We start from the raw sequence: 24,740 nt of genomic DNA, 5'->3' as shown, positions 1-24,740 counted from the left end.
ATACATTGGGCCATTGATCCCATATACAAAAAGAAAGACGGAAAGCCCCACGGTCTGGCGGAGACGGCCAGCAGCTCCAGGGACGGGGTTGGGGGATGCATAAAAAAAAAGTCAACACATGCTCAGGTTTCATTTCATCACTGCTTTAGTTGTGGAGAACACTTCCAGGAACCCCATGACTCGGGCCCTTGAGACTATCAACAGTCTTTCGGCGCAGTCGAGTGCGGGTCGCAGGTCCCTCGGGTGACACCACTACCCGTTCATGTTCACGTTCCTCGGTCACAGTGACAGCCGGCGTTGTGTCAGGTGCCTGGGTAGTATCCTGATCCATCTGCTTCTGGGCATTCTCTCGAGCTCGCTCGTAGCGCAACTTGACCTCACCAGTCCACTGAGTGCCAAGAAGGCGGTCCCAGAAGATGAAGAAAGGCTGGGAGAAGTTGGTCTTGATACCCCAGCTTTGGTGATGAATGTCGTGGTAAGCGGCATTATTGGAAGTGAAATGCTGCAGAGGATCCCAGGGGAAGGCATAGCCACAGTGATCGTCGACGGTTTTGATAGTCGACATTGTAAAGAACCACATGGCCTGGCGGGTGGTCATGCCGGAGATCAAGAATCCAACACCAGTGCCAGCCGTGTCCAGGAGGAATCCCTCAACTGGGTGGTTGTAGAGGGCGCCGAAAGCATAAGGAACGTAAAGGCGGTGGTGGCGGGAGTGGAAAGTCACTGATAGCTGGTTAGTATGGAATTATCAATTCCAAAACTTCAAGACATACCATAGAGCCACCGGTTCAGATGCATAGCGCGGTGGAGGAAGTACTGCCAAGTATCCACAATGGAAATTGCCAGCATGAACTGAAGGGTTGGCACAAAGTACCAATAGATGAAGCCGGCAACTGCAAGTTCCCAGTTCGTGAATGCGGGCGCCACAGTCTCGACTCCGTTGTCGAGGATCATCGACTGGGTCACATCGGGGTATGATCCACCGGCCAGAGCCCCTGCCAACATGGTGTAGCCGCTTTGGGAGACAGATTTTCCAAGACTAATAGCGTCAACTCCAACAAGAGCTAATAATGACGGGATAGCCTTTTGGGCGATCCGCAATCGCTGCGCCCACACGGCCACATCATATTCCTCCCTGCCAACAGTTTCCTCGGCATCGAAGTATACGAAAGCAAAACCGGCCACAGTTTGAATCACCTGTTGTAAGACAACATCTCGCACCACTTCCCAGCGGGTCACTTTGTTTCGTTTCAGGACCTCTGCGGGGGTGTGGAGCCGATATTCGACGAAATAATCATTGACATCGAGGTAATGATAGACCATGGACAAGCCCCAGTAAGCGACGACAGGCAATATAAGCGAAAGGATATTGTCAGGAAGAGGAGCAAGTAAATGCTCTCGCGGGGTCAAGGTGTAGGATGGTAGGGGAGGAAGGTCGAACGCGACGGATGCGTTCACGGCCATGATGGAAGATTGGCGTGAGTTTTTATTTTTTTTTCCCCCAAAGAAAGGAAGATGGAAGGGATTTCGGAATTAATATGGATATTAAAATGGTCCGAGGTCAGACGTCAGGTAAAGAAAAGAGTGTCAACTGCCCACGCCCAATTCCGGATGCTGACGGGTAGGCGCGACGCAGAAATTCCGATCAGCCAAGAGACCTCTCTCGGCGCTGGCCGGTACAAACAAAAAGTAATAAAAAAAAAACAAAGGAGAATCAGGTAATGATGAAGGAAAGAATAGGGATGCCTCCAAGCATAAAAGATTAAACGTTCAGATCAGATCAGGAGACGGAGGTGGCGCGAGCCGGAGCCAAGAAAAACCAAGCTAGTACTGACGTGAACGGTAACTTTGAATATAATGAAGGGAAAGTGACCAAATACAGTATGGTATGGTATTCCATAGACTGCTGCTGACTCAGTGATATACTTCGACTTTGGGCAGTCCTGGATGGAAGGAAATCGGGTATAGCAATGAAAATGAACATGAAATCTTAATTGGTCAGTTCAGTCAAATTGTCGCTTTGCAATTGATCATAAACCAGTGTTCCTAATACTAATATATATGCCGAATTTACTTTAGAAATGATGATCTCATTTGAAGTACCTTGAAGTACCAAATACTGCGCTAACGTAGAGCCAGTGGCGGTGGCCCAGACTCCCTGATACCCGTTGGGTACAAACTGAACAAACACCCCCCCGCTCTATTTTTTTTTTTTTTTTAAAGAAAAACCTCGCCCCCCCACCTTGAAACTGTTTTTCTTCCTTCCTTACTTCCTTACTTCCTTACACTCTTCACCTTCTAACATATAATTCCGCCAAAATGATTATCTACACTGTATGTTGTCTCAGATCCTTGATTTGCATTTGAATCCAAACTAATAGAACCCAGGACATCGTTTCCGGTGACGAGATCGTCGCCGATACCTTTGACCTCAAGCCCAACAAGGACTTCGATGTTCTTTGGGAGTGCGACTGCCGCAAGTACCTCAAGCGTGCCAACGAGGACTTCCAGCTCGAGGGTGCCAACCCCTCCGCTGAGGACGCCGAGGAGGAGGGTGGCGAGGGCGAGGCCACTATGGTCCACGATATTGAGGATCAGTTCCGTCTGGTCTGGCTCAAGACTGAGGATGGCGCCAAGCCCTCTAAGGAAGATTACAAGAGCCACTTGAAGCGTATGTTTACCTTTTGTTCCTCAATTCTTGGTCGCAAATCACTGACTTTTGTTCTTTAATACAGCTTACCTCAAGAAGCTCCACCAGAATGCGCAGTCCAAGTTCGCTGAGAGTGCTGACCCCGCCGCGGCCGAGAAAGAGTGGAAGGTCAAGTGCGCCGGCGCTATGAAGAAGATCCTGGGCAACTGGGACAACTACGATGTGATGATGGGCCAGTCCACCGATGGCGCAGCCATGTAAGCTCACATATCTTGCTATATTCTTTGAATACTCGACTAACTGCTCTTAGGTACGTCCTGATTGACTTCCGCGACGATGGTGTCACCCCTTACGCTACCGTCTGGGCCGACGGTCTCAAGGCCATCAAGGTTTAAACAACTCTTATCCCGGAGCAAGCGATAGTAAAAACACACGCACCCTATACGAACAAATACCTCTTGGTGGAAGAATTGCGAGTTACAGCTCAGACGCAGCGGCTACTTATTCCCCTTCCCTGGGCCTGTCTGTTTTAATAACCCTCGCATTTTTTTTTGTATCCCGAGTTAGTGATCCATTGGATCGACAAGAGTTACGCTTCATGAAATCATTTGTCATGTTTTATGTTTTTGGCTTGTGCCATGTAGTCTGGCTTCACTGTCATTGATCCAGTTTCCATACTTGACCAGTAACACTCCTGACTTGTGGAAAGGATATCCTTACCCAACGAACATTTTCATGTCACAGAATGAATAAAGCAACAACATCAAGTCGGTGTATATATTTGCGGATTTGATAGATATATCGCCCATAATCATATCTCTACGCTAAGTAAATTAAGAATATCCCGGCCAATCAGCATCATTGTTCCCATTCCATGATGGGAAATTCCCTTCTGGGGAGGAGCCTGGAAGTGGAAGGCCATTGGCATATGAAGTAGGCATGTCGACGGGACTAGCGCCATTGAATGCTGAGGCAGTTCCAACATGGGTGAAATCAAGACCAGAAACAGGATCTAGTTCCATCAGGTCATCTGCGACAGGTAGATGTTGCCCGAACACAGCATCCCACTGGTCCCAGTCGAAGTTGAGGTTGGGGTCAACCATCGATGGCGGTGTAGGAACTGCCACGGGTAAAACATTAGGAGACCCAGTATTCACGAAGGACATGCTAGCAGCAGCAATATCAGGATCTGAATGCTGAACATGTGGGGCGGGAGGGGTGGATGCGGGAGATTGTGTCAGTGGAGGTACACCAAACAAGGAGTCCGTATTGGGCAAGGAGGCCCCAATGCGGGGAGGTATGGGATTATCTGTGGGGTTAGAATGGAATTGCGAATGTGAGACTGGGGGCAAGGATCCATCCTGGGCTTGATGTTGGTATCGTAGGGGAATTTTAGTAGCACCCGGGGTAACAGGATTTGAGAACGTGTGGGAGCGGGGGATGTTGTGGAAAGGTTTGTTGAAATCTCTGGGTTTGGGGTTGTGCGCTGAGGGATGGCCGGTGGATGCTGACACTGGAGACTCAGTGTGAGAAGGAGCTGAGCAAGGAGAGTCACAATCCCCACGGGAGTCAACTGGCGAAGCGACCCCAGCCTGGATCTGATCTTGCTCGGTCCAGAGCATTTGGGGATCGAGGCCGGCCTTTTGCCAAGCCTTTTGGCGAAGGCGGCGGATCATATCCCAGGCTTCACGACCACCATCTTTCAGTGGCCGTTGTGTTGAGACACCGTCTTCACCACCCACGACGCCTCCATCTGGACCAGAAAGTGCCAGTATGCTGTCGATGAACGCGCGGGACCTAGATGCTTCAGGGCTATAAGGTCGCTCATATAAGTCAATAAGCATGATCCTATACCTCATTAGCTTGGGTACCAACAATCGACAATGGAGTCATACATAGTAGCATGCATTGGTTGATGGTTGCTAAGAAGAGATATCAGTTGCCCATGGTTCTTGGCCACCATACTAGCGGAAAGGCTTACCCAGGCCAGCTCCAATGAAATGGCTGGAAGTCAGGATCCGTTGCAAGTTGGATGAATTTTTCCATGAAACCATGGCAATGGCGAAGTGCACTATCAATATTAGCCCATATACTCATTTCCCGATGGTGTGTGCAAACCTCTGGCGTGCCGCTGGCCAAATCCGGCTGCGAGCGTTTTTTAGAAAAGGCTGATAGGCCACGCAGAAGGCCTAGAAGGTCAGTTGGGGGTACGAAACTAGCGTATATTGAGAAAGCGCACCTTGTCAATATACAAAGAAAGAATGATCTTGGCCCATTTATGGAAGCAAACAAGAACTGGTGAGTGATACTGTTCCTGGCATCCGGTGGAACCTTCACCTGGAAGCTCAGTGTCGGAAGAGCGACCATCGGTTGGGGATCTGGACATGGAAAAAGCTCGACCTGGCGCTGACAGGTCATCAACATCCTTCCCCTCTGGAATCCTGGTGACGATAGAATTCAGTTTCAGTTGCAAGTCCAGGAGTATGGACCGGAGCTCCTCCATGTCCTGCCTAGTGAGCGGCTTTATTCCTAGCTGAATTTTCAATATTCGGCGAATGGCGCCTGGTAAATATTAGTGGGTGAATTTTGAAACGAAAAAGGGTACTCACGAGCCATGGTATATTTGCCTCTTGCGGTCAGGTAATAGACGTTGACCATTGATGGTCCGCCGCAAATGATAGGATCATCTGGATTATCAGGTAGCCGCTCCCGTGAAGCAACCAGTTTCATATAGGTCTCTGCTGCAGGGCTACCCAGCATCGTATCTTTCATTTCGCTCGTCTCGCACACATCCCAATAATTTTCGTCACTAATAAGTGGAGGTAGACCGCTCGACATCGCAACGACACAGTCCATATGCATAATATGCCACCATAATCGCCGCCGGTACTCAGCTTCACATGGCTCTATACCAAACTTTGCTGGATCCCGATGGAGGCCCATGGTCTGTGCAACCCTCATCGCGAGGCTAACAAAGAGACTGCTCGTTAAAGGCTCTTCCTCCTTTGTGACGATCGTCTGCACGATGAGATAAGCAGCGAGGCCTGAAAGTGAAGGGCTGCGCGGGAATTTGATCTTCGTAAGCCATCTCGTAACTTCTTCAGTATATATTGTCGAAAGGGCCGACCGCGACGAAACATTGAATTCGGCTTTAATCGCTCGCATCGAAATTGTCACCGAGCCACCATACCATATCGCGTACAGCAGTGGGATGAATGACGGATTTGGACACGGCTCTCCAGAATAGCTACTGTAGTCATACCAATCCCAGAAGGAATTGTAGAGCTTGAGGATAGTTGGAGGGTGAATGATAGGGCTGATGGCGTGTACACCGGAAATGTACCCTTTGTAAAGAATATGGCTTTGCCGTCTTGTCGGAATGTGATCAAGCATTTCTGGATCCACCACCTTTTCACTGACCGACGGAGAGTCACCCGAAGGGAAGATTATAGATTGTTGGAAGGAATAAGACCTAGGCGTGATTGAAGGTGTCGAGCTGCTTATTGAATCTTCCCATGACTGTCGACCATCGGCATGCGAATCTGTTATGTCTTCATTCTTCTTTTCGGCAGAAGACTGATTATGGGAGTTATGTTGGTCTCTCAGCAATTGATTGAGCTCATTGATCTAGATGCGGGTTAGCCAAAGCTGTCTGCCAATGGGGAAATCCAATGAATCGCATACTTCGCCAGAGATATAAGCCCAATACGTGGTGCCAACATATCTAGTTATAGTTAGTATATTTTATCTTCTAAATGAAGTAAGTTTGACCAACCTTGACCTTCCACCGTCCTCTAGGCTCAAATGGCCCAAGTTCAAACTACCAACTGGGTCTACTAGATCGGTAGCCTGACCAGATGGGATTGGAAACTCATCGCTGCTCAACTCTGCAGCTATGCGACGTGGGCTGCTAGATCTCGACGGTGATTCTTTTCCATTCAGATCATTGCTCGGTCGTGGGTCATCCGACTGGGTTGGTTCCACTTTTGCATCCGCGGTCGTTGTCTGCATCCCCAGATCTTCGAGGGCTTGATCGCTTCCCCAAAGGCGCTCGATCATGGACATAAGCTTGTCGAGTCGTGATTCAATGGCGCTTGGGTCGGGCTTTTCACCTGTCGACTCTGCCCGCCTCAAGTGTCCGTACATTGACTGGAGCTCGTCGACATCCTCCTCCAATGTCCGGGGCATCTCTCTCCTTCGTTTGACGCCATGTACATTTCGGGGGGAGCTATCATGCCCATCGTCATCTTTGTGGAATGGCACATCATATATACACTTGGTGTGGTTCTTCACGCAGTTCCCACATATCGGATGTATCTAGAAGGGTATATATGTTAGTTTAGAACATGGGCGCTATTAGTGGTAACCAGATCAATGTACCTTGTCGCATTTGACCTTCCGACGCCGACATGTGTGACAGCTGTAGCTCGCGCGGTTTCGGGTGATCTGACGACCTGCAGCTAAAGGTCCCCTTAATGACGGAGCAAACGAGTTACTAGGGATAGGGCCCGGTACGGGCTGAGCATTGGGCGAGCTCTGTTTCATAATCCCTAACAAGACATGAAAATATATTAAATTGCTGTTAGCATGGAAACGCGCAAAAAAAAAACCGGCGCTTCGCCGACTGCGGGGGTTTCTCTTGTTATCGGAGATTGAAAGGGAATGGCCAATGATATCACTCCATCCTGAGGTCAGCATTGGTGCCTTATGTAGCCTGAATCTGCAGGCGACAATATAAATTATTCGTCTGTTCTCTTCCTGTCACTACCCAGGACATGCTCCAATGCCATGTTACTTGGCCACCTCTGTTCTCATTACAGACTGGGGAGGATCCAACATTCCTACCCTTAACCTACCCTGAGGGTTGAGGTTCGCTATGCGGACCCTCGGCGACCCTCAACAACCCACATTTATATAAATTACTACATCTTGTAACTACTGTATTCTACACTTTTATATAGTATATATATATATATAGTTTGAAATTAATAAATGTATAGAAGGCCGGTGCAGCCATCCTAAGCTTTATTCTTATTTCTCTTATTTTCTCTTATTGCAGGGTGTATATGTGATGGCTTGTTGATCGAGCCTTTTCATCAAAACATTGACATCTACTGATCCATATATTGCATCAGGCGACAATACACACCAATGGGAGACAGATTTCACGAAGGAAGAACGAGTTGCTCCTCCTTCGGCCAAGTAGCAATAGTGGCTGCGGCACCGGTCAAAGTGAATGACAGCACGGCCGAACGCTCATTGTTCAGTGCAAGTTCATACTTGCCGGGATACACAATGCGGTTACCATTCTCATCAGTGCGAGCCACATTGTCCAGTGAGATTGGAATTGTCATGGTCTGAGTGGCATGGGGCTCAATTCTACCCAGGCGATCAAAGCCAATCAGCCACTTGTTGGGATGCGGGCTTGGTCCAGCTTTTGTGTTGACAAAGGCCATAGCGGTATAGTCAGAAGTGACAGTACCGGTGTTCTTAACGTCAACGGTGTAGTTCATAAATGGGACTTGTTCGACCACGTTGTACCCGGCGTTTGAGCGTGAGAGCAGCTTTACAATGTCGAAGGAAGCTCCATTGTTGGCTTCACGGGAGTGAGCGAGTGATGCATTGAACGTCGTGTAGAACAGCCCATGGCCAAATTCGTAAACTGGCTTGCCTGTATACCACATGTAGGTTTGTCCAGGGTTGCTGCCCTTGGGGCGCAAGCTCATGTCTGTAGCAGGGAATTGAAGAGCGTACTCGGCAGGGTATTGAGTGACTGTCAGACGACCTGCGGGTGCACGCTTTCCAGTGAGAATGTCCAGAATTGCAGGACCTCCAGATTGTCCAGGGTAGCCACCCCAAACTAGGGAGTTGACGTTTTTGTTGGCCTTGAGCGACGAAGAGTCCACTTGGCCACCGCCCATCTGTAAAACAACTAATGGTTTGCCCAGCTCACTTAGCTGCTCGATTAGTTGAAGCTGCTTACCAGGCCAGGTGATATTTGCGCGATCCACTCCCTCTGCCTCGACGGTGTTGTCAATTCCCCCGGCGAAGATGACCACGTCAGACTTCTTTGCAGCCGATAGAGCAGCTTCAAACCCAGCAGTAGATTCTGAGGAGATATTGGTGCCAAAAGCATAGTTGACATCAAGGTTGGAGGCTTGTAGGGCAGCGAGTGGGCCGGTGAGATAGGGTGCTGCGCCATAGTAATTTCCCTGTAATGTAGTTGTTACATTTGCCCATGGTCCAATCAATGCAACGCTGCGAGTGTGCTTGGACAGTGGTAGAGTACCATCGTTCTTGAGAAGGACAATTCCTTCCACGGCAGCCTCGTATGAAATGTTCCATGCATCGGTGGTAACGACGTCCGACCAATCAAGATTTCGGTATTTGCTGTTGTTGCCATCAAAATAGCCCAGGCTCACAAGGTTGGAATAGAAACGAGTGACAGCACGTTCAATTTCACTGCGGGAGATCTCGCCCTGAGAGAGCGACTCATTCAGATAGAGCTGATATGTCGCCCCACAGTCGATGTCTGTCCCTGCCTGTATACTTTTCGCCGCAGCAAGCGAGGCACTAGAGGCATATCGGTGGGGGTTGAAGACATTGTAGACAGAATCGCAGTCAGAAGAAACATAGCCATCCTCGACAAAGTCCCAGGTGTTACGAAGCAGAGTCTGGAGCAAGAACGAATTGGCCGATGAGGGAACGCCATTAACTGCATTGTATGACGACATCACGCTATGGACTCTCGCATCTCTCACTGCTGTGACAAATTGAGGGGTGTAATAGCTAGCGAGGTCGAATGAGCTGATCTTCATATCATTTCCCAGTCGTGAATGGTTGCCCCAATTCTCGAGGTCATAACCAGCGTAATGCTTAGCTGTCGCAGCCAGTTTCAGGTTCTTTGGGTTCAAGCCACCCTGAACGCCTGTTATGTACTCAAATCCGTAAACCGAGCAGAGTTGGATATCCTCGCCTGGAGTTTCCTGTCCACGGCCCCACACTGGGTGGCGGAACGAATTGATGTTGGGTGCATACACGTCGAGCCCGTATCGACCCCCATTGTTGAATGCTCTGCCTTGTGTTGATATGATTTCACCGATTTGGTTGATCAAGGTGCGGTTCAGGGCAGCCATGGTGAGAATGGGAGATGGGAACGAGGTAGCCCAACTGTAGTCCCCGGATTCGGTAAGATTGGCTCGATCCAAGCCATGAAGAGCTTCGCTCCAAACCTGGTAAGGTGGGAGTCCCAGACGAGGAATTGCGGGTATGACGTTTCCAGTACTGTTCACGAGCTCTTCCAAGGTGAACATCGAAATGAGGGCAGCGGCTCTGTCATGGGGCTTTGCGTTGGTGTCACAGACAATCGTCTTGCTGAGTGGGCCATTGGAGCAGTCTGGGAAAGAGAAATCGACCTTTGCCATTGTTTCGGGGTAAAGATCTGGCTGAGACTTGATATTATAGTCCACATAGCTAGTGTTGGCCTGGGACAACGCGGTCGGCGCAAAGGCCACCAGCAAGGCGAGTAGTGAAGTGACAGGCATTGCAGAAGTCTGTCTTTGAGAACGGATACTCATACATGTTTGCCCATGATGCGGGAATCAACTTATAGTCTGGGGTATGAAGAGGTGCCTCCACACATTTGGGCCTAGTTCGGAAGCTTTCATAGTCGATCCCAAGGGATTTCAGGCGGGGGTTTGAAATTGCGAGACATTTGAATTGAACAATTTAGCCTGATCTGCTTTCCGGTTGCCGATGCCTGTCGATCATATGCCTCCGTTGGCTGTCAAGGGAGGCCAAGGGGCGAGGTGCATGGGTACCTCTATACCAGGGTAGAGAAATCCACCGTTTTGTTTTCCTCGAACTTCGTTTCGCAATAGCTTCAGCAAGCACCAGGATCAACCGTGATACACGGAAAGTGCTACTACCTAAAGAAGTCCAAGACCTGAAGTCAGAATTAACCTCTGAGCAAAAACAAGCTATTCAAGCCATCCGCTGAAGAAACGATAGGATTTGCCCAAGTTTAGCCTGAAATGAGGGCTCATATTAATGAACGCATGTCTGGGCATATTGCAGTTCTCATAAGAGGTCCAACCCCGCATGGCCGGGTAATAGACAAAATATATCCGAAGTTTTGCCGATGTACGTCTATGGCCCTTGGGGAGATGAACTGCCTTGTAATTAATGAGTGTACGTAAAACATGAGACTCCAAGTCTTGTGAACAGATTATGATACAAGAATATCGCTATGAATGCAAAACACGTAACCACTCATAAAATACAATAAATCGCAAATATCAGGTCAGACTAGCCACGCTTGACCTCTTGCTCAAGCTTGTCCAAAGCCTTGGCATATTTGGGCTTGAGTGAGTCCAGTGCGTCGGCCTTGATCTGGACACGTTCGATGTTCGATGTACGGGTGATCCGGCCGTCCACGCTGGCTGCGATCTCGTTGGCAAACCAGCGGCCTTCACGGTGAGCAACCAGGGACCACGCAGAGCCTGCGCGGCCAGCACGAGCGGTACGTCCGACTCGGTGAACATAGGTAGTGATGCTGGTCGGGATATCGTAGTTGATGACATGAGTCAAGGATTCTAGATCAAGACCACGAGAGGCACGATCGGTAGCCACAATCACTGAAATGCGACCTTGTCGGTAAGCTGTCAATGTTTTGCGAGATGCAGAGGATTTGTTGGATTTAATGATAGTTCCCACGCGCTTGGCCAATGCGGGATGCAGAAGCGAAATGAGACGTGCAAGTCGAGAGGCAGACTCGGATGATTTGGTGAAAATCAGAACAGTCTTACGCGAGGGCGAGGGAACGACTTCCATAGCATCGGATTCCGAGTCAGATGAGTCCGAAGAATCGGAAGAATCGGATTCCGAGTCTGAATCTGAATCTGACTCCGAATCTGACTCTGACCCAGAAGATGAAGCGTCATCATCAGATGATTCATCAGAGCTAGTATCGTCATCGGAGCTGGTATCGTCATCGGAGCTGGTATCGTCGTCGCTGCTAGTGTCATCATCAGAACTAGAGCTATCAGAGTCGGATGAATCAGACACGCTTGGAGCTCGGTCACCACTAATCTCAATGTGAGAAAGAAGAAGACGCAACAGATAAAGCGGTTTGAGAGATCCGTCGCCAACTTGAACAACGTGCTCAGACAGAGTTGGGGGTAGGGAAAAGTGAGCATCTGGATGAATAGCAGATGGGTCTTCTTCGTCCGCGGCATCCTCAGACCCGATGATAACCATCTTGGGGTTGGCGAGGCGCAGCGAGTTGAGTTTGGAAATGTCGCGGGTCATTGTTGCACTCAGAATCACCTTTCGAGGAGGCTTGGCGTCAATCGAAAGTCCAAGTTCAGACAACAGCTTTCCACCAGGCCCAAAGGTTTCGGGGGCCTGTCGGCTGTTCAGCGAGTTCATGACGACATCAACCCACTCCTGGAAACTTTCGTTCAAGAGACGATCTGCTTCATCAATTACAAGCCATTCGAGATACTTGAGGGTGAATCCCTTGGTGTAACGAATGTGGTCGACGAGACGACCAGGAGTACAGATAAGGATGTCGACATTCGGCTCGGATCGCTGGATGTGACCCGGAAGAGACCCGGTAGAGTCAATTGCCTCACTGACACAATCTTCCAGGCTCAAGTTCATCCAGTCGTTTCCTTTCAATCCGTCACACTGTTGCTGTTGAATGACCGGGTTGTAAACCTGGTCCACGCGCATCAAGAGTTTCTGCTCATCTTTGATAGCCACATTACCGACTGCGCTTCCGATATGGAGTCTGGATCCAGAGGCACATAGTTCACAGGATTCGCGAGCTTGTTTCACCAGCTCTCTTGTAGGAACTACAATCAATCCTCTAAGTCTGGAGGCAGGTCTCGGCGGCAGAGCGGTAACAAGGGGGAGAACATAGGATAGTGTCTTTCCGGATCCAGTCGCCGCAGAGATACAGAGATCTCCAGGGTGGTTTTGCTCTCCCTTCAAAAGGAGGGGAATGACGGTAGACTGCACAGCAAAGGCTTCTTTGTAGTTCTGTTGTTCGAGGATTTTGAGAAGGTCTGGCTTGATTCCGAGCTCGGAGAATTTCTTTGTGTCCTGGGCTGATTTGCGCAATGGATTGGCCAGCCAGGGGGTAGAGATGAATATGTTGGGATCTGCTCTGCCTCGGGCGGGTTTTCTGGCTGAGGTAGCTGTTCAAGGCCCTGTGCGTAGACAGCTTCGACAGCAGGTGTCTCATCTTCGACGGCTTCAGGTTCAGCTTTTTTGGCTTTAGCGCTAGAAACTGTTTTGGTGCGCTCAAACTTTGACATAATTCCCGAATGCTTGTTCTTCGATTTGCGTTGTTCGACTTCCGGCGCTTTAACTTCTTCATCGTCGTTTCCTGTAATCACAGATGCAGCCGCACCATCCAATGTGTCGCCCGTTCCAGAGCTCTTTCGCTTGCTCTTTTTTGATTTGTCTTCTGTTTCGCTGACGCCGTTGCGCGAGTCTGCAACAGTCGCTTTTCTGCGGTCTGGCGAGAGAGTACTTTCTTTCCGGGACGTCTTCGGGGAATTCGATCCTTGAATCGCATCCTTGAGGTGCTTGCGCTTCTTGACGCTGCCATCATCTGTGGCCTCTGCGGTCGGCAAGCTTTCGCGTTTCTTGTGCTTCTTCGTTGGCGTGGGAGTAGTCGCAGCAGGCTGAGAGCCATGGGGATCTCTCTTGCGCTTGTGAGACTGAGTGGATTTGGGAGTCACATCAGCCTTCTTAGAGGACTCGAGTCCTGAATTTTTGCCTACCATTCTCTTGTAATTCCACCAATGTCGGAATTGGCGTTGGATGGCTTCGTGGGGATCGAATTTCTTTTCTCTGAATCTTTTATGCCGGCAGAAGACATAATTGCATCACCGCCCCAGGCACCGCCCTGCTTATCGGGACAGCTTCCACAGATGTGTCCAGGTCTCCTGTTGACTTGAATGGACTGGTGTTTTGAGCAGCAGATCTGTTCGCCATGGAAAGAAATTTGACAAGAACAAATTTGAAACCTCGGAGCTCTCGCCCCGAGAACAACAGCCACGATGCCGTATAACATCGCGTCAGTATTTGTTCTCTCGGTCGTGATTACTTACTAACATCGCTCGGGTTATAGAATGGTCAGTGACTTCTTTTTCCCCCAGTCAGGTATGTTTAATTATTTCCCCTGCAGTTTCTACAATTGCTAACTTATCTAGGTGGAGTTGAGAGTCACATATACCAATTGTCGTCCGTAAGCACGCCACCTCGTCGTTCCATCTGTGCTCTTTCTAATGCTTCTCAGAAACTCATCGATCGAGGACACAAAGTCATCATCATTACCCACGCGTACAAAGGACGCACTGGAGTCCGTTACCTCACCAACGGTCTGAAGATCTACCACGTCCCCTTCTTCGTCGTCTACCGGGAAACGACATTCCCTACCGTCTTCTCTTTCTTCCCCATATTCCGCAATATCGTCATCCGAGAGGAGATTGAGATAGTTCATGGCCATGCCAGTTTGAGTAGCTTCTGTGGAGAGGCCATTCTCCATGCGCGTAGTATGGGACTGCGGACTGTCTTCACAGACCATTCCCTCTTCGGATTCGCTGACGCAGCATCCATTCTGACCAACAAATTGCTCAAATTTACTTTGAGTGATGTTGATCATGCGATTTGCGTTAGTCACACTTGGTATGTTTCCCGCCGCCGTACTGCATCACTCGACTAACAATTTTCAGCAAGGAAAACACAGTACTTCGGGCTTCGTTGGATCCATTAATGGTGTCGGTCATTCCAAATGCGGTAGTAGCGGAGAATTTCTGTCCTCTGTCTCAAACTACTCGTCCGGCCGATCAGGGCCTGACCTCCCCCACCGATGCTCCAATGTCCCCCAGACAAATCGGGCCCGATGATCCGATCACAATCGTGGTCATCTCCCGACTTTTTTACAATAAGGGCACCGATCTTCTCATCGCATCTATTCCGCGGATTCTCGCCTCTAATCCCAATACTCGCTTCATCATTGCAGGATCAGGGCCCAAAGCAATCGACCTCGAGCAAATGTTGGAACGCAACGTGCTTCAGGACAAAGTCGAGCTTCTAGGTTCGGTCAGACACGAGGAAGTCCGAGATGTGATGGTGCGAGGTGACATTTATCTCCATCCTAGTCTTACAGAAGCATTCGGGACAGTCATTGTTGAAGCTGCTAGTTGTGGTCTTTACGTGGTCTGTACTCGTGTTGGAGGTATACCGGAAGTTTTACCCCAGCATATGACAACGTTCGCCAAACCGGAAGAGGACGATATTGTCCTAGCAACCGGCAAGGCAATCACGGCTTTGCGCTCAAACAAAGTGCGAACGGACCGATTTCATGATCAAGTGAAGATGATGTATTCATGGCGGGACGTGGCTGCACGCACCGAGCGCGTGTACGAAGGTGTTATTGGCGATATTAGCCCAGAGGAATTTTATGGTTACTATCCAGGCCAGGGCTGGGAAGCTAGTGGGGATCGCGTCCGCAGCTTTGCGCTGATTGACCGGTTGAAACGCTACTACGGCTGTGGTGTCTGGGCAGGCAAGCTGTTCTGCCTTTGTGTCGTGATTGACTTCTTGATCTATGTCTTCCTTGAGATGTGGTTCCCCCGAGCGAACATTGATATCGCACGAAGTTGGCCGAAAAAGCAACCGGCGAGTAAATCTCACGAGACCACCAGAAGTGTTCGCTGAGGAAAAAGAAACCAATGCTCAGCGCAGAGAACACCGGCCTGTCAATATATTTCCGATCGGCTCCAGTTATGTGCCTGTCCTGCTTGTCTCGGACAGCTCATGGCTTCTAATTGCCCTCCTTCACGTTCCCTTGTCCCGCACAGCCCATTTTTACATATTCCCATCCATAATAGCAATACATAATATTTACCTGATAAAAGAAAAGGGCTATATTTTCACACGCCTAGATTGGTATGGCCGGTGGTTGATAGTTAAAGAAACTCGAGTATCGAATAGACTCCATTGGTATATTAACAGAAAATGTAATGATCATGAACAAACGCCATTATGCACCTTGATATGCTGCGCTCGGCATCATATACGAGAATAGCCGACAGCCCCAACTTTGAATCAACGCATGACTGGAGGCCGACCCTCTTTGTTCCACTTCACACGACTTTGTACCCACTCCACCGCCGCCTGGACACCAGACCCAAGTAGCGCGCTGACCGGCAGCACACGGCTGTCGCGGACGCCGCTTCCTGTTTCTCCTTCAAATACCTTCCGGACAAGTCCTTCCTTGATGCGAACCACTTCCACGCAGTCCTCACGGTCCTGCTTATTTGCTAACACCAGGATAGGAACACCAGCCACGTCGGCACTTTGTAAGACCGACTCGAGAACTTGACGGCACTCGTCTAGTCGTCCAAACTCACTGCTGGCGGCGTTGATTCCAACGTTTTGCTCTGAAAATGCCTCTGCACTTGTGCTCCCTCGTGCACCGTTGCGTGTTGGACCTGCCACGGAGCTTGCGCGCCGAGCCAGTCGTGTGATATCGGGATCTTGACCAACGTCGGAACTGTCGACCACGAAGATGATCGCGTGGCAACTAGTGTAGTAGCTCTGCCAGAGTCCTCGCATCGAAATTTGACCTCCCACATCCCAAATCTTCAAGTTCATGTCGGGTAGAGATATCGTTGCGACATTCTGCCCAACGGTGGGGACGGTTTTTCCGGGGTTTGGTGCTGGGGCGCCGTCGGAACGGGGTTGGTACAGCGCCTTGATTTGGGAGAGAAGGGTTGTTTTGCCAGCGTTGTCTAAGCCCAGCAGGATAACAGAATACTCTATAGTTCAAGATAGTCAGCCTTGGAAGGTCATGCGATCGAAGACAGCAGTTTACCTTCTTTGCTCGTGGCGGCTAAGTACAGCGACTTGGCCAGGTGATACATGATCGCGTTCCCTATGGGGAGCTTCAAGGCCAAGCGCAATTGCAATTATAGAAAAACGGAATCGAAAACAGAAATCATGACATCGTCAGTTATCTGACGTTGAAGCTGTTCCCCGGGGCCGCGTTGCAGCCTCATCCGTTTTGGGACATTAGGGCTTAGGGCTGGGCTTGGATCTGGGGTTTCCAATCTGAACTACATCAGACAGAATGCACAACATATACTGTACATTGAAATCCAACATTCAAATATGATCCATCTCAAACCCAAAAATATGATGCGATAATGATGCACGCAATTCGCCAAATACCCCCTCGGGTTCGGTTTCCTTTTCATTCGGCAAATGGAAAACCATCGACTTTCCCGGCCTTCCTCTCCCCCACTTGCAACCACTCCGCTTTAGGGTTTGTCAGCTTCTGATTATTGATCGACGGAATACGAAGTCCCCCACATCTTGTCTAGATTCCAGTTTCCTCTTGAATTCCTGGAATGTTACAGTCCCTATGGCCTTGCTGTTGACCTCTGGTGAGAAGGCAGTGTGACAAGGACCTGCTCTGATTGGATGAATCTCGTTTTTACCTCGCATGCCTATACCAGTATGCTACACGCTGCATCAGTTATTTGATATACATCGCTGTCAATGGAGATTGATACTATCATCGTCGGTATGTTTATCATGGTTGTCCCATATCATGGCCATTCGGGACTTTTTTGCTCTTCCTAAGCCCCGTTATTCCACCCCGCGCTGTTCGAAGTCCTTGTGAAATGGCAACTGATTGAACCGATTGTACCAGGCAATGGGCCGTCGGCTATGATCCTTTCATACATACTCCATGGACACATCCCTTTCTACTCATCCGACCCTCCACATCCTGATCATTTATTGGACGCCAAGTTGAAAGCCGCCCCGGAGATCTTGAATGCCGATGTGAACTCTCTTACAGCGCACTTCGATGCCTCACGCCTATCATACTCGACTCAGGCCCTTCCCGTGAACGTCTTACTAGACACACTTGTACGGCCAAGTGTTGATGTGGATGAGCCCGGCTGCATCTCGAATATTGATTGGCGTTCACAGCCCGAGAAGGCTGTCTCGCATCTTGTGTTTGGAAAGCCCTTGAAGCCTGGAGGCCAATGGACAGAGGATCCATGGGGTGCGAACTGGGAAATCCAGACATTGAGTTATGCGGCAATGCTGTCCTTGCCGGGGTACTCCTTTGCCGACCATCACAAAAAGACCACGGGCAAAGATCTACCGTCATATACAAGACCCACAAGGCGCGAGATTGCCGATTATTTTTCTGCTTATCCGGAGGCTGTGCATATCGATGATGCGTTTCGATGTGGGGAAGAACTAGAGGGCATTTCCCGCACCGCTTCTGGGTTCTATGTTCGTTCTCATAACCTCCACTGCAAGCGCCTAGTCCTGGCAAGTGGAATTTTTTCCGAGATCCTCACACCAGAGCCGGTCTTACGTCCATTACTTGAGACTAAGCCCTCGATTGACGTCCCGCTACTCGTCGTTGGATCTGGATTCTCCGCTGCGGATGCCATCATCTCCGCCTCCCCAAACCAAAAGATTCTACACATATACAAATGGTCTCCGAATGACCGCCCATCGCCTCTCCGGGCCTGCCATCAGCAAGCATATCCTGAGTATGCTGGTGTCTACCGTCTTATGAAACGAGCTGCCCTCACAGCCGAGGCTGCAGCTAAAGACCAGCGGCCAAAGTACCGACGCGCGACTTCAACGCCATTCCTTGAAAGCCGGAATTGGGAAGACATATATGAAGGTCTTCCTAATGTTGAAGTGACAGCCGTGGAAGTTCACGGCGACCTGGCGACGGTCACATTCCGCCGCCAAGACGGAGCCGTGTTCTCTCGGCCTGTGCGCGGCCTCGTGTATGCTGCTGGCCGGCGAGGCACGCTCAATTACCTTGATCCTGAGCTCCGCTGTGAAGTGTTGGGGCAGGGCAATCAAGAGAATTCAGCAGTCACCGGCCAGACCCTCCGTGCGAAAGCAATCGAGGACCTGGAGGTTGCACCGGGAGTTTTCATCATCGGCAGCCTGACTGGAGATTCTCTGGTCAGGTTCTCATACGGCGGATGCGTCTACACTGCTGGGCACCTGATAGATGGCGAGCGGGACAGCCGCAGTGTCTGTAGCAGTCTCGCGTCATCTGCTAAAATACATGGTTCTTCGCTTTCCGTGATGAACGGCATGGATGGACACCTTGTCTACCCAACTGGCGATGCATCGGACCTAACTCGTGAAGATACCGTCAGCAAAATGTCAACCGTCACAGACCAGTCTGCTGTACGTGGTTGGTGGAAGACTTTCTCCCGCATATGGAACGATCTTACACGATAAGTGTAAGACGAGAATACGTTGCATGTATATCACGATCCCAACTGTAAAATTCTAGAAATGCCATGAAAAGGCACATATCTTGTTTCATATATTATACACGAGGATACTGTCCCTTGCTTGCTCCTTCATCCAAATTCTTCGATTGCAATTCACAATCAAACCTTCAACTTTTCCTTCAATTTACAATGAAAGATGCGTGGAAACCGCTAATAGCAGGAGTATAATGGGCTTCGCAGCCGTTCGCGTTAGTTTCTTCCGTCCCAATTGATCAGAGAACTTGTGTTCACCTCTCCGCCCAACACACTTCCAACAATCAAGCATATGGGCCAGGTCATATTTGTTCTTAGTCTCCAAAAGCCTGGGGTAGTTCGATCCAAAATACGTTTGCTCCCAATCTGGCTCGAGGTAATGTACTTCATTAAAGTACGTGCCACCAACAGGGCTCAATCTCTTCAACGGCTTGAGGATCTGCAAAAATGGCCCCGCGACACTTGCCTGCTTATCAGCCTCTAAAGGCTCTGCCCATTCCCCGACATGAATGGCACGCCACATCGCGTTGCGCCAAGCTGGATGCGCAGATGACATCTGGTTCTTATCGAGATTTGAGACTGGCGTTTCCAAGACGATTTGGGTACCAGTGAGACCCAGTTGACTTCTAGCGGTTGCGATGCCTTGTATGACACCCTCGACGAGTTCATCGATGGTTTGGGGGGCCGTTGAAAACCTTACGGAGATCAAGCGTGATGCCAATATGGAGAAGTTCCCAGACGGTTCCGTGACCTTGGCGTCGGCGACAGTAGTTGGCATAGTCAGGGTAAGAGGTATAGTGATTGGCAGAGACAGAAAAATCGGTTCTGTGGCTCAGGAATTCGGCAAATGAGGCACTGGCTGATCTCTATTTTAAGCCACCTCTATTTTAAGCCACCATCGCCATAGGGCAATACCATTGAGATCGCTATTTTCTCCGGGAAGTATTCAAGTTGGCCGGTACTGCATGAGCCGTCAGGATCGCGCGCAGAGCCACGTTCTGGGTGGCATCACTCGTGTCACCGGTACAATTGGCTGTGACGGTGTATGTATAGATGGACAGAGAAGGGTACACTTGAACTCGATACTTGGCGAGTACAGCAACAGTACCGCCTCCTCCGCCACACATGGCCCATAAGAGCTCGGGTTCGTTGCATTGATTGATAGTGCGGACTTTTCCATCTACTGTCACCACCTCGAACTCAACGGCCTTGTCGGCCATCATACCATAGGTGGTTGTGAATGACTCAACACCACCACCTTGGGCGAAAACACCGGCTAGTCCGACCCATTGCTCGTACCCTCCTGTGATATCCATTCCCTTCGAGCTGACGAAATGATGTGCGTCGGTTGCGATGACTCCAGCTCCAAGCTCCCGATATTCTGACTATTGGCCAAAGGGCAGTTGTGTGCAGTAAAATTGGAGTTGAACACGACTGAGTCAAGATTGTGAGTCCAAATGGAAATCGTGTTGGGAACTGACGATCGTCCGAAAAAGTCGTGACTTCACGCTGATGCGAATGTTGTGGGCATGTGTAAATCTTAGAGCCGCTGAGATATGAGACGCATCTCGAACATCCACATAATGATAGTCTCCCAAGCGTGCATGTGCTGAAGAGGAGCTCTGATGGTTCGGTTTCTTGTAAATCACATCCCACATCGCCCCATCTCCCAATTCAACCAATATGTCTGTCCGTAACGTGATCCCCTCGGAATACTATCACTGAAGTACTTCTCCACGGCCTGGCAAGCGACTTCATCATAATGGAAAGAGATTTTATAATAAGAGGCCGCGACTGGAACGGTCTCATACCAATGACCAACGATGGTCGCATTGAATTGTTGCTATTCTTTCGCCGATGGCCAGCACTTCTGTCCTGGGCGACACTTATAACTGGGGTCAATGGTAGCTGAGACTCCCAAGGCCAAGCGAATTTGGATGAAAGGAATCAAAGATAACATAGTCAAGGGCTCAAAGATACAAGCTGAGGTTCCTACTAGGCATTCAATAAACTACAGCTACTGACTCTCGGTGCAGTTATAGATCATTTCCTCGGACCAGCCAGCTCTTTTTACTGAGTATCTAAGCTTCATCGTATCAATTTACTGTAATCAGCCCTGCGATATCATCGAACTCCTGAGCCTGGACTCTTCGGCCTTTTTATGTAAGACTGAGTCAGGTTACAATTAATCCCCGGCGGCGTGGAGTGTCTGCGTACATAGAGGCTTCGCTAATTCTGCGCCTCAATTCCCTAGAAGTTGCAGAATTTTGAAAATAGACAGAAAAAATTTGGTCCAATTGCATGTCCAGCGAAGTGTGTGATTCTCTAGAGGCAGCTTACTACCGACGATGAGTTGGGTACGCATACACATCACGTCTTGATATCCCATCGTGCTTCGGATAGTGGCAATCCAGGACACTACCAGAGTCATGATTTACATAGAAAAGACAGATATATGCTGGTTTAAAAAGCACGTGTTAACTGTATACTTCACGCGTCACAGAAATATAATGATACAGTGGACAACGTCAGCAATTCAGACATTTCCTCGATCTTTGCTGCCCCCAATATCGCAGGCCAAACGACCCAGGTGGTTTCAAGTTTGTGCGCGCGTTGTCTAACTCGGTCTTTCTTCTTTTCAGCTCAACGATCGGGTCTGGGTCCGACGTCGTAAGAGATTCTATCGAGGAGTTAAGCTCCTGCTCGGATGGATTCAGTTGAATATCGATAGATGGGTGATTACAGAGTAGAAAGAACTGCGGCATATACACTTGCCTAAACAGAGACATTATTCCGTGATGATGTCTAAATAATAATCCAGTGCCGATACCGTACAAGGAAAGAGCGAATAAGTTCGCGGTCAAGGCGAATCATGTTCTGGTTCGAGACTCATATCTGGCCCCGCAGTTTGATCGCAACGTGCTGTTTTATACGGAGTAATTAGGGGTGACGATGAAAAGGCCACCATTATGCGTGGCTTTTGGAGAATCGTGATCTTTTCACCTTCGGACACCACGACGGCTAAATTAGGCTTAGCGTGATTTTCATTTTAGCGTGTACATATATCCCTAATCGGGACTAGCCCCTGCAAATCACTCCACTTTATAAAGCTTGGCGCTCTCGTGGAATTGGTATATAGTTATTCCTTGCTCTTTCCTTTCCCTTCCGCGTCCTCCCAAGTTGAACTCGTTGGCTGAAACGTCCCATACCTTCAAGCTAACCTGTTCTACCTTCGTCCACATATCGCTAGAGGTACCTGCTCACAAGAATCATCATGACACTTCCTTCCAGACCGAGTAACTTCGATGCCCGATTCCTCCGCCGCCTGGTAGGGACTAAGGTCACTACCTTTTATGACTCCGACCCCTTCTGAGGTGTGTGGTGAACTAGAGGTGTTTAGGCTATTGATGAGTCAAGGCTGTAGCTCTGTTCCACGTTTCCTTGGTTACTGCGAAAAAGCGCAAGGGGAACATGATCTCGTTCCTGGTGGCTATATCAAATACCTCGTATGGAGAAAGGTGCCTGGGGAGCCTCTTACAGAGGAATATTTCTGGAGCTTGGATCCCCTTGTACGAGAGGATATCCGTGCCAAATTTCGTGTTGCCTTTGAGTCAGCTTACGCAAACCCAAGATGGCAGACAGACAAAACGCTAATACAATTAACAGAGAGATGCTGCGTTGCGGTGTAAAACCACAGGAGTCTAGAATCTCGAAGATCATCTATGATCAGTCCACTGGCAATGTGTACGTCAACGATTCTACATATATTGGGAATAATTACTAATGAGTTCAGTCGCATTTCGGGGTTTCGAAGGGGATGGCGAATCCGTGATAAACTTCAATGGTCAGACACCCGTTATGTCGCGTATATACTGGCTAAGCGACCCGACGAGAGGGACTGGCGTTCTCGCCCGGAGGAATGGGAGTTATGAAAGGTTAGCAATGTTACATTTAGTATTAGATTGAGTTTAAATTGCTTCCGTCAAAAGAGTTATGCAAGTCGGTTTCATTTATTTTTGGGTGTTGTGGTTCTAACCTAGAAAGGTTCTACTGGATCTTTTGAAGTCAAGTATAGTTGGCTCAGACCAATTTTGCTTTTTTGCTGAATTTAATCCTGATTGAGACTCCAGCACGAACCGGATGTTAAATTATTTGCCAAGAATGCACAAGACTGGCCAAAGGTGACGATAGGAACAAACAGGGCCGAATCGGGGTAACAGAAGGTCCTTCTCGTGGGACATATTAAACACATTTTCTCTTCCTTTCTCTTCCCTAATGTTGATACCTTTGTTGAATGCACAGGTAGGCTTCGAACTGTCCTCTTGGCTCGTAACACTAAACTAGTGTCAATCTCAGAATCTTAGCTATTGAGAAGTGATCACCAGCTACCTACACCGCAACCACTCATGGAGTCATAAATAAACAGTGAACTTATTGCTATTCAATTCCGTATATCTACGAGCTTGCTAGTGGTCTCGAAATTCCTGAATGATAAATCAAATTAAGATAAAGATAGTTAAGGTTTAACTGCGAAACCAGGCTATCTCTGGCCCGAAGCTTCCGTGATGCTGCCTCACTACTGCACCTAGATGGTGCAAATGACGATGAAACAAACGAGTAAAATAAGATCCTAGTGCTAGCGTGGCTCAGGCGCACGAGTAGGTTTCGATCGTTCTTTTACAATGTTTCTGAGTACTGAAATTGTCATCCCCAGATAGAACATGGCTTTGTATATTTGATAACGTTGAGGACTTGGACCTCTTTTGCAATGCCTGGCCCGCTACGGACTCCGGAAAAGTTCTTGTCACGTCTCGCAATGACATTGTTAGTATAGATCCGGCAGCCGGTGGTATGGAGATTGAAGTATTCGACAACACTAGGAGAAGGGACCTAATTTTGCAGCACGTTGCAAGAAATAACTACGAGGAATCTGAAATCCAAGCAGCTAGTCAACTTGCAACTCGCCTGGGAGGTCTTGCACTGGCCCTGGTCATCATGTCTTCGCAAATTCGCCTCCGGAGGATGACCATAACAGCATTTGTACAGCTTACGAAAAACACTCGAATAAGCTGAACAAGTCCGGGGAGTTGAATCGTACTACAAACTGTCTCTCGCAACTTACTGGCAGACTACATTCGATTATTTGACCCCAACCGCCAACCGTATGCTCGGCATCATTGCTCATCTCGGTCCGGATGCGCTACCAGAAGAATTATTTCACCCAGCTGATAGCTCAAGCCTTCCAAAGGGCATGGAATTTGGTTCTGATGACTGGGAGTATGAATGTCAAATCTTAATGGCTCTGGAGCGAATTGATACTGACCCAGATACAGAATTTTGGAAGCTCTCAATGAGCTCTTAAGCTCATCTATAATCCGCAAACATCCCGTTGAGGACCTACTCTTCGTTCATAGACTGATACAAGAAGAGTTCAGAAATGTTCTAGACGCGGATGGGCGGCATGACTGCTTCGTTGCGGCTTCGATCTTGCTCAATGAGGCTTTCCCCAAATTAGTTTTGGGTCAGTCAATGCGACCATACTGGACAGAATGCAAAAAGTACATACAGCACGTATTGATGCTCTGCACCAGATGGCAGAACTACAAGTTCCTGCCGAAAAGCAAAGGAGATTTTGATCCATTTTTATCGCTTTCTACTTCATGTGGTTGGTAAGAAAATGAATCACACATCATCTACCCTGCTAACAATTCCAAGGTACCTCATGGAGTCTGGCGCGTGCCTAGAAGAGA

At 49.0% G+C, this 24,740-nt stretch overlaps 11 protein-coding genes across 11 annotated transcripts; 4 read left to right on the top strand and 7 right to left on the bottom strand.

Annotated features, from left to right (window-relative positions):
* Positions 1 to 145: 145 nt before the first annotated feature.
* Positions 146 to 1,464, bottom strand: sur2 (sphingosine hydroxylase; the record flags this gene model as incomplete). The annotated part of the gene is made up of 2 exons (XM_057227546.1): positions 146 to 723; positions 774 to 1,464. 2 exons carry the CDS (start codon positions 1,462 to 1,464, stop codon positions 146 to 148), a joined length of 1,269 nt encoding a protein of 422 aa, XP_057086887.1.
* An 855-nt stretch (positions 1,465 to 2,319) lies between these two features.
* N7447_003270 (translationally-controlled tumor protein) lies at positions 2,320 to 3,045 on the top strand (the record flags this gene model as incomplete). The annotated part of the gene is made up of 4 exons (XM_057227545.1): positions 2,320 to 2,334; positions 2,389 to 2,671; positions 2,736 to 2,907; positions 2,961 to 3,045. The coding sequence occupies 4 exons, from the start codon at positions 2,320 to 2,322 to the stop codon at positions 3,043 to 3,045; spliced, it is 555 nt and encodes a 184-aa protein (XP_057086886.1).
* Positions 3,046 to 3,483: 438 nt separating this feature from the next.
* N7447_003269 (putative C6 transcription factor) lies at positions 3,484 to 7,195 on the bottom strand (the record flags this gene model as incomplete). The annotated part of the gene is made up of 9 exons (XM_057227544.1): positions 3,484 to 4,498; positions 4,546 to 4,572; positions 4,632 to 4,721; positions 4,769 to 4,839; positions 4,890 to 5,212; positions 5,260 to 6,277; positions 6,335 to 6,374; positions 6,426 to 6,967; positions 7,031 to 7,195. The coding sequence occupies 9 exons, from the start codon at positions 7,193 to 7,195 to the stop codon at positions 3,484 to 3,486; spliced, it is 3,291 nt and encodes a 1,096-aa protein (XP_057086885.1).
* Positions 7,196 to 7,815: 620 nt separating this feature from the next.
* On the bottom strand, positions 7,816 to 10,194 carry xlnD (beta-xylosidase XylA; the record flags this gene model as incomplete). Its single annotated transcript, XM_057227543.1, has 1 exon — positions 7,816 to 10,194. The coding sequence occupies one exon, from the start codon at positions 10,192 to 10,194 to the stop codon at positions 7,816 to 7,818; it is 2,379 nt and encodes a 792-aa protein (XP_057086884.1).
* A 763-nt stretch (positions 10,195 to 10,957) lies between these two features.
* Positions 10,958 to 13,446, bottom strand: N7447_003267 (putative ATP-dependent RNA helicase DBP6; the record flags this gene model as incomplete). The annotated part of the gene is made up of 2 exons (XM_057227542.1): positions 10,958 to 12,757; positions 12,826 to 13,446. The coding sequence occupies 2 exons, from the start codon at positions 13,444 to 13,446 to the stop codon at positions 10,958 to 10,960; spliced, it is 2,421 nt and encodes an 806-aa protein (XP_057086883.1).
* A 276-nt stretch (positions 13,447 to 13,722) lies between these two features.
* N7447_003266 (phosphatidylinositol N-acetylglucosaminyltransferase subunit A/GPI3) lies at positions 13,723 to 15,385 on the top strand (the record flags this gene model as incomplete). The annotated part of the gene is made up of 5 exons (XM_057227541.1): positions 13,723 to 13,739; positions 13,794 to 13,825; positions 13,876 to 13,910; positions 13,962 to 14,350; positions 14,398 to 15,385. 5 exons carry the CDS (start codon positions 13,723 to 13,725, stop codon positions 15,383 to 15,385), a joined length of 1,461 nt encoding a protein of 486 aa, XP_057086882.1.
* A 390-nt stretch (positions 15,386 to 15,775) lies between these two features.
* On the bottom strand, positions 15,776 to 16,593 carry N7447_003265 (ADP-ribosylation factor family protein; the record flags this gene model as incomplete). The annotated part of the gene is made up of 2 exons (XM_057227540.1): positions 15,776 to 16,488; positions 16,545 to 16,593. The coding sequence occupies 2 exons, from the start codon at positions 16,591 to 16,593 to the stop codon at positions 15,776 to 15,778; spliced, it is 762 nt and encodes a 253-aa protein (XP_057086881.1).
* A 637-nt stretch (positions 16,594 to 17,230) lies between these two features.
* N7447_003264 (uncharacterized protein) lies at positions 17,231 to 18,961 on the top strand (the record flags this gene model as incomplete). The annotated part of the gene is made up of 2 exons (XM_057227539.1): positions 17,231 to 17,255; positions 17,385 to 18,961. 2 exons carry the CDS (start codon positions 17,231 to 17,233, stop codon positions 18,959 to 18,961), a joined length of 1,602 nt encoding a protein of 533 aa, XP_057086880.1.
* Positions 18,962 to 19,141: 180 nt separating this feature from the next.
* On the bottom strand, positions 19,142 to 19,768 carry N7447_003263 (FAD linked oxidase N-terminal; the record flags this gene model as incomplete). The annotated part of the gene is made up of 1 exon (XM_057227538.1): positions 19,142 to 19,768. One exon carries the CDS (start codon positions 19,766 to 19,768, stop codon positions 19,142 to 19,144), a length of 627 nt encoding a protein of 208 aa, XP_057086879.1.
* A 148-nt stretch (positions 19,769 to 19,916) lies between these two features.
* Positions 19,917 to 20,648, bottom strand: N7447_003262 (FAD linked oxidase N-terminal; the record flags this gene model as incomplete). Its single annotated transcript, XM_057227537.1, has 2 exons — positions 19,917 to 20,375; positions 20,472 to 20,648. The coding sequence occupies 2 exons, from the start codon at positions 20,646 to 20,648 to the stop codon at positions 19,917 to 19,919; spliced, it is 636 nt and encodes a 211-aa protein (XP_057086878.1).
* A 1,695-nt stretch (positions 20,649 to 22,343) lies between these two features.
* N7447_003261 (uncharacterized protein) lies at positions 22,344 to 22,922 on the top strand (the record flags this gene model as incomplete). The annotated part of the gene is made up of 3 exons (XM_057227536.1): positions 22,344 to 22,600; positions 22,657 to 22,734; positions 22,784 to 22,922. The coding sequence occupies 3 exons, from the start codon at positions 22,344 to 22,346 to the stop codon at positions 22,920 to 22,922; spliced, it is 474 nt and encodes a 157-aa protein (XP_057086877.1).
* Positions 22,923 to 24,740: the final 1,818 nt, after the last annotated feature.

The sequence above is a fragment of the Penicillium robsamsonii genome, assembly GCF_028829455.1.
Source record: "Penicillium robsamsonii strain IBT 29466 chromosome Unknown utg000002l_segment0_segment0, whole genome shotgun sequence".
Lineage (NCBI taxonomy): Eukaryota > Fungi > Ascomycota > Eurotiomycetes > Eurotiales > Aspergillaceae > Penicillium > Penicillium robsamsonii.
Note: the sequence above shows the minus strand (reverse complement) of the source record. Positions and strands in the feature narration are given on the sequence as shown.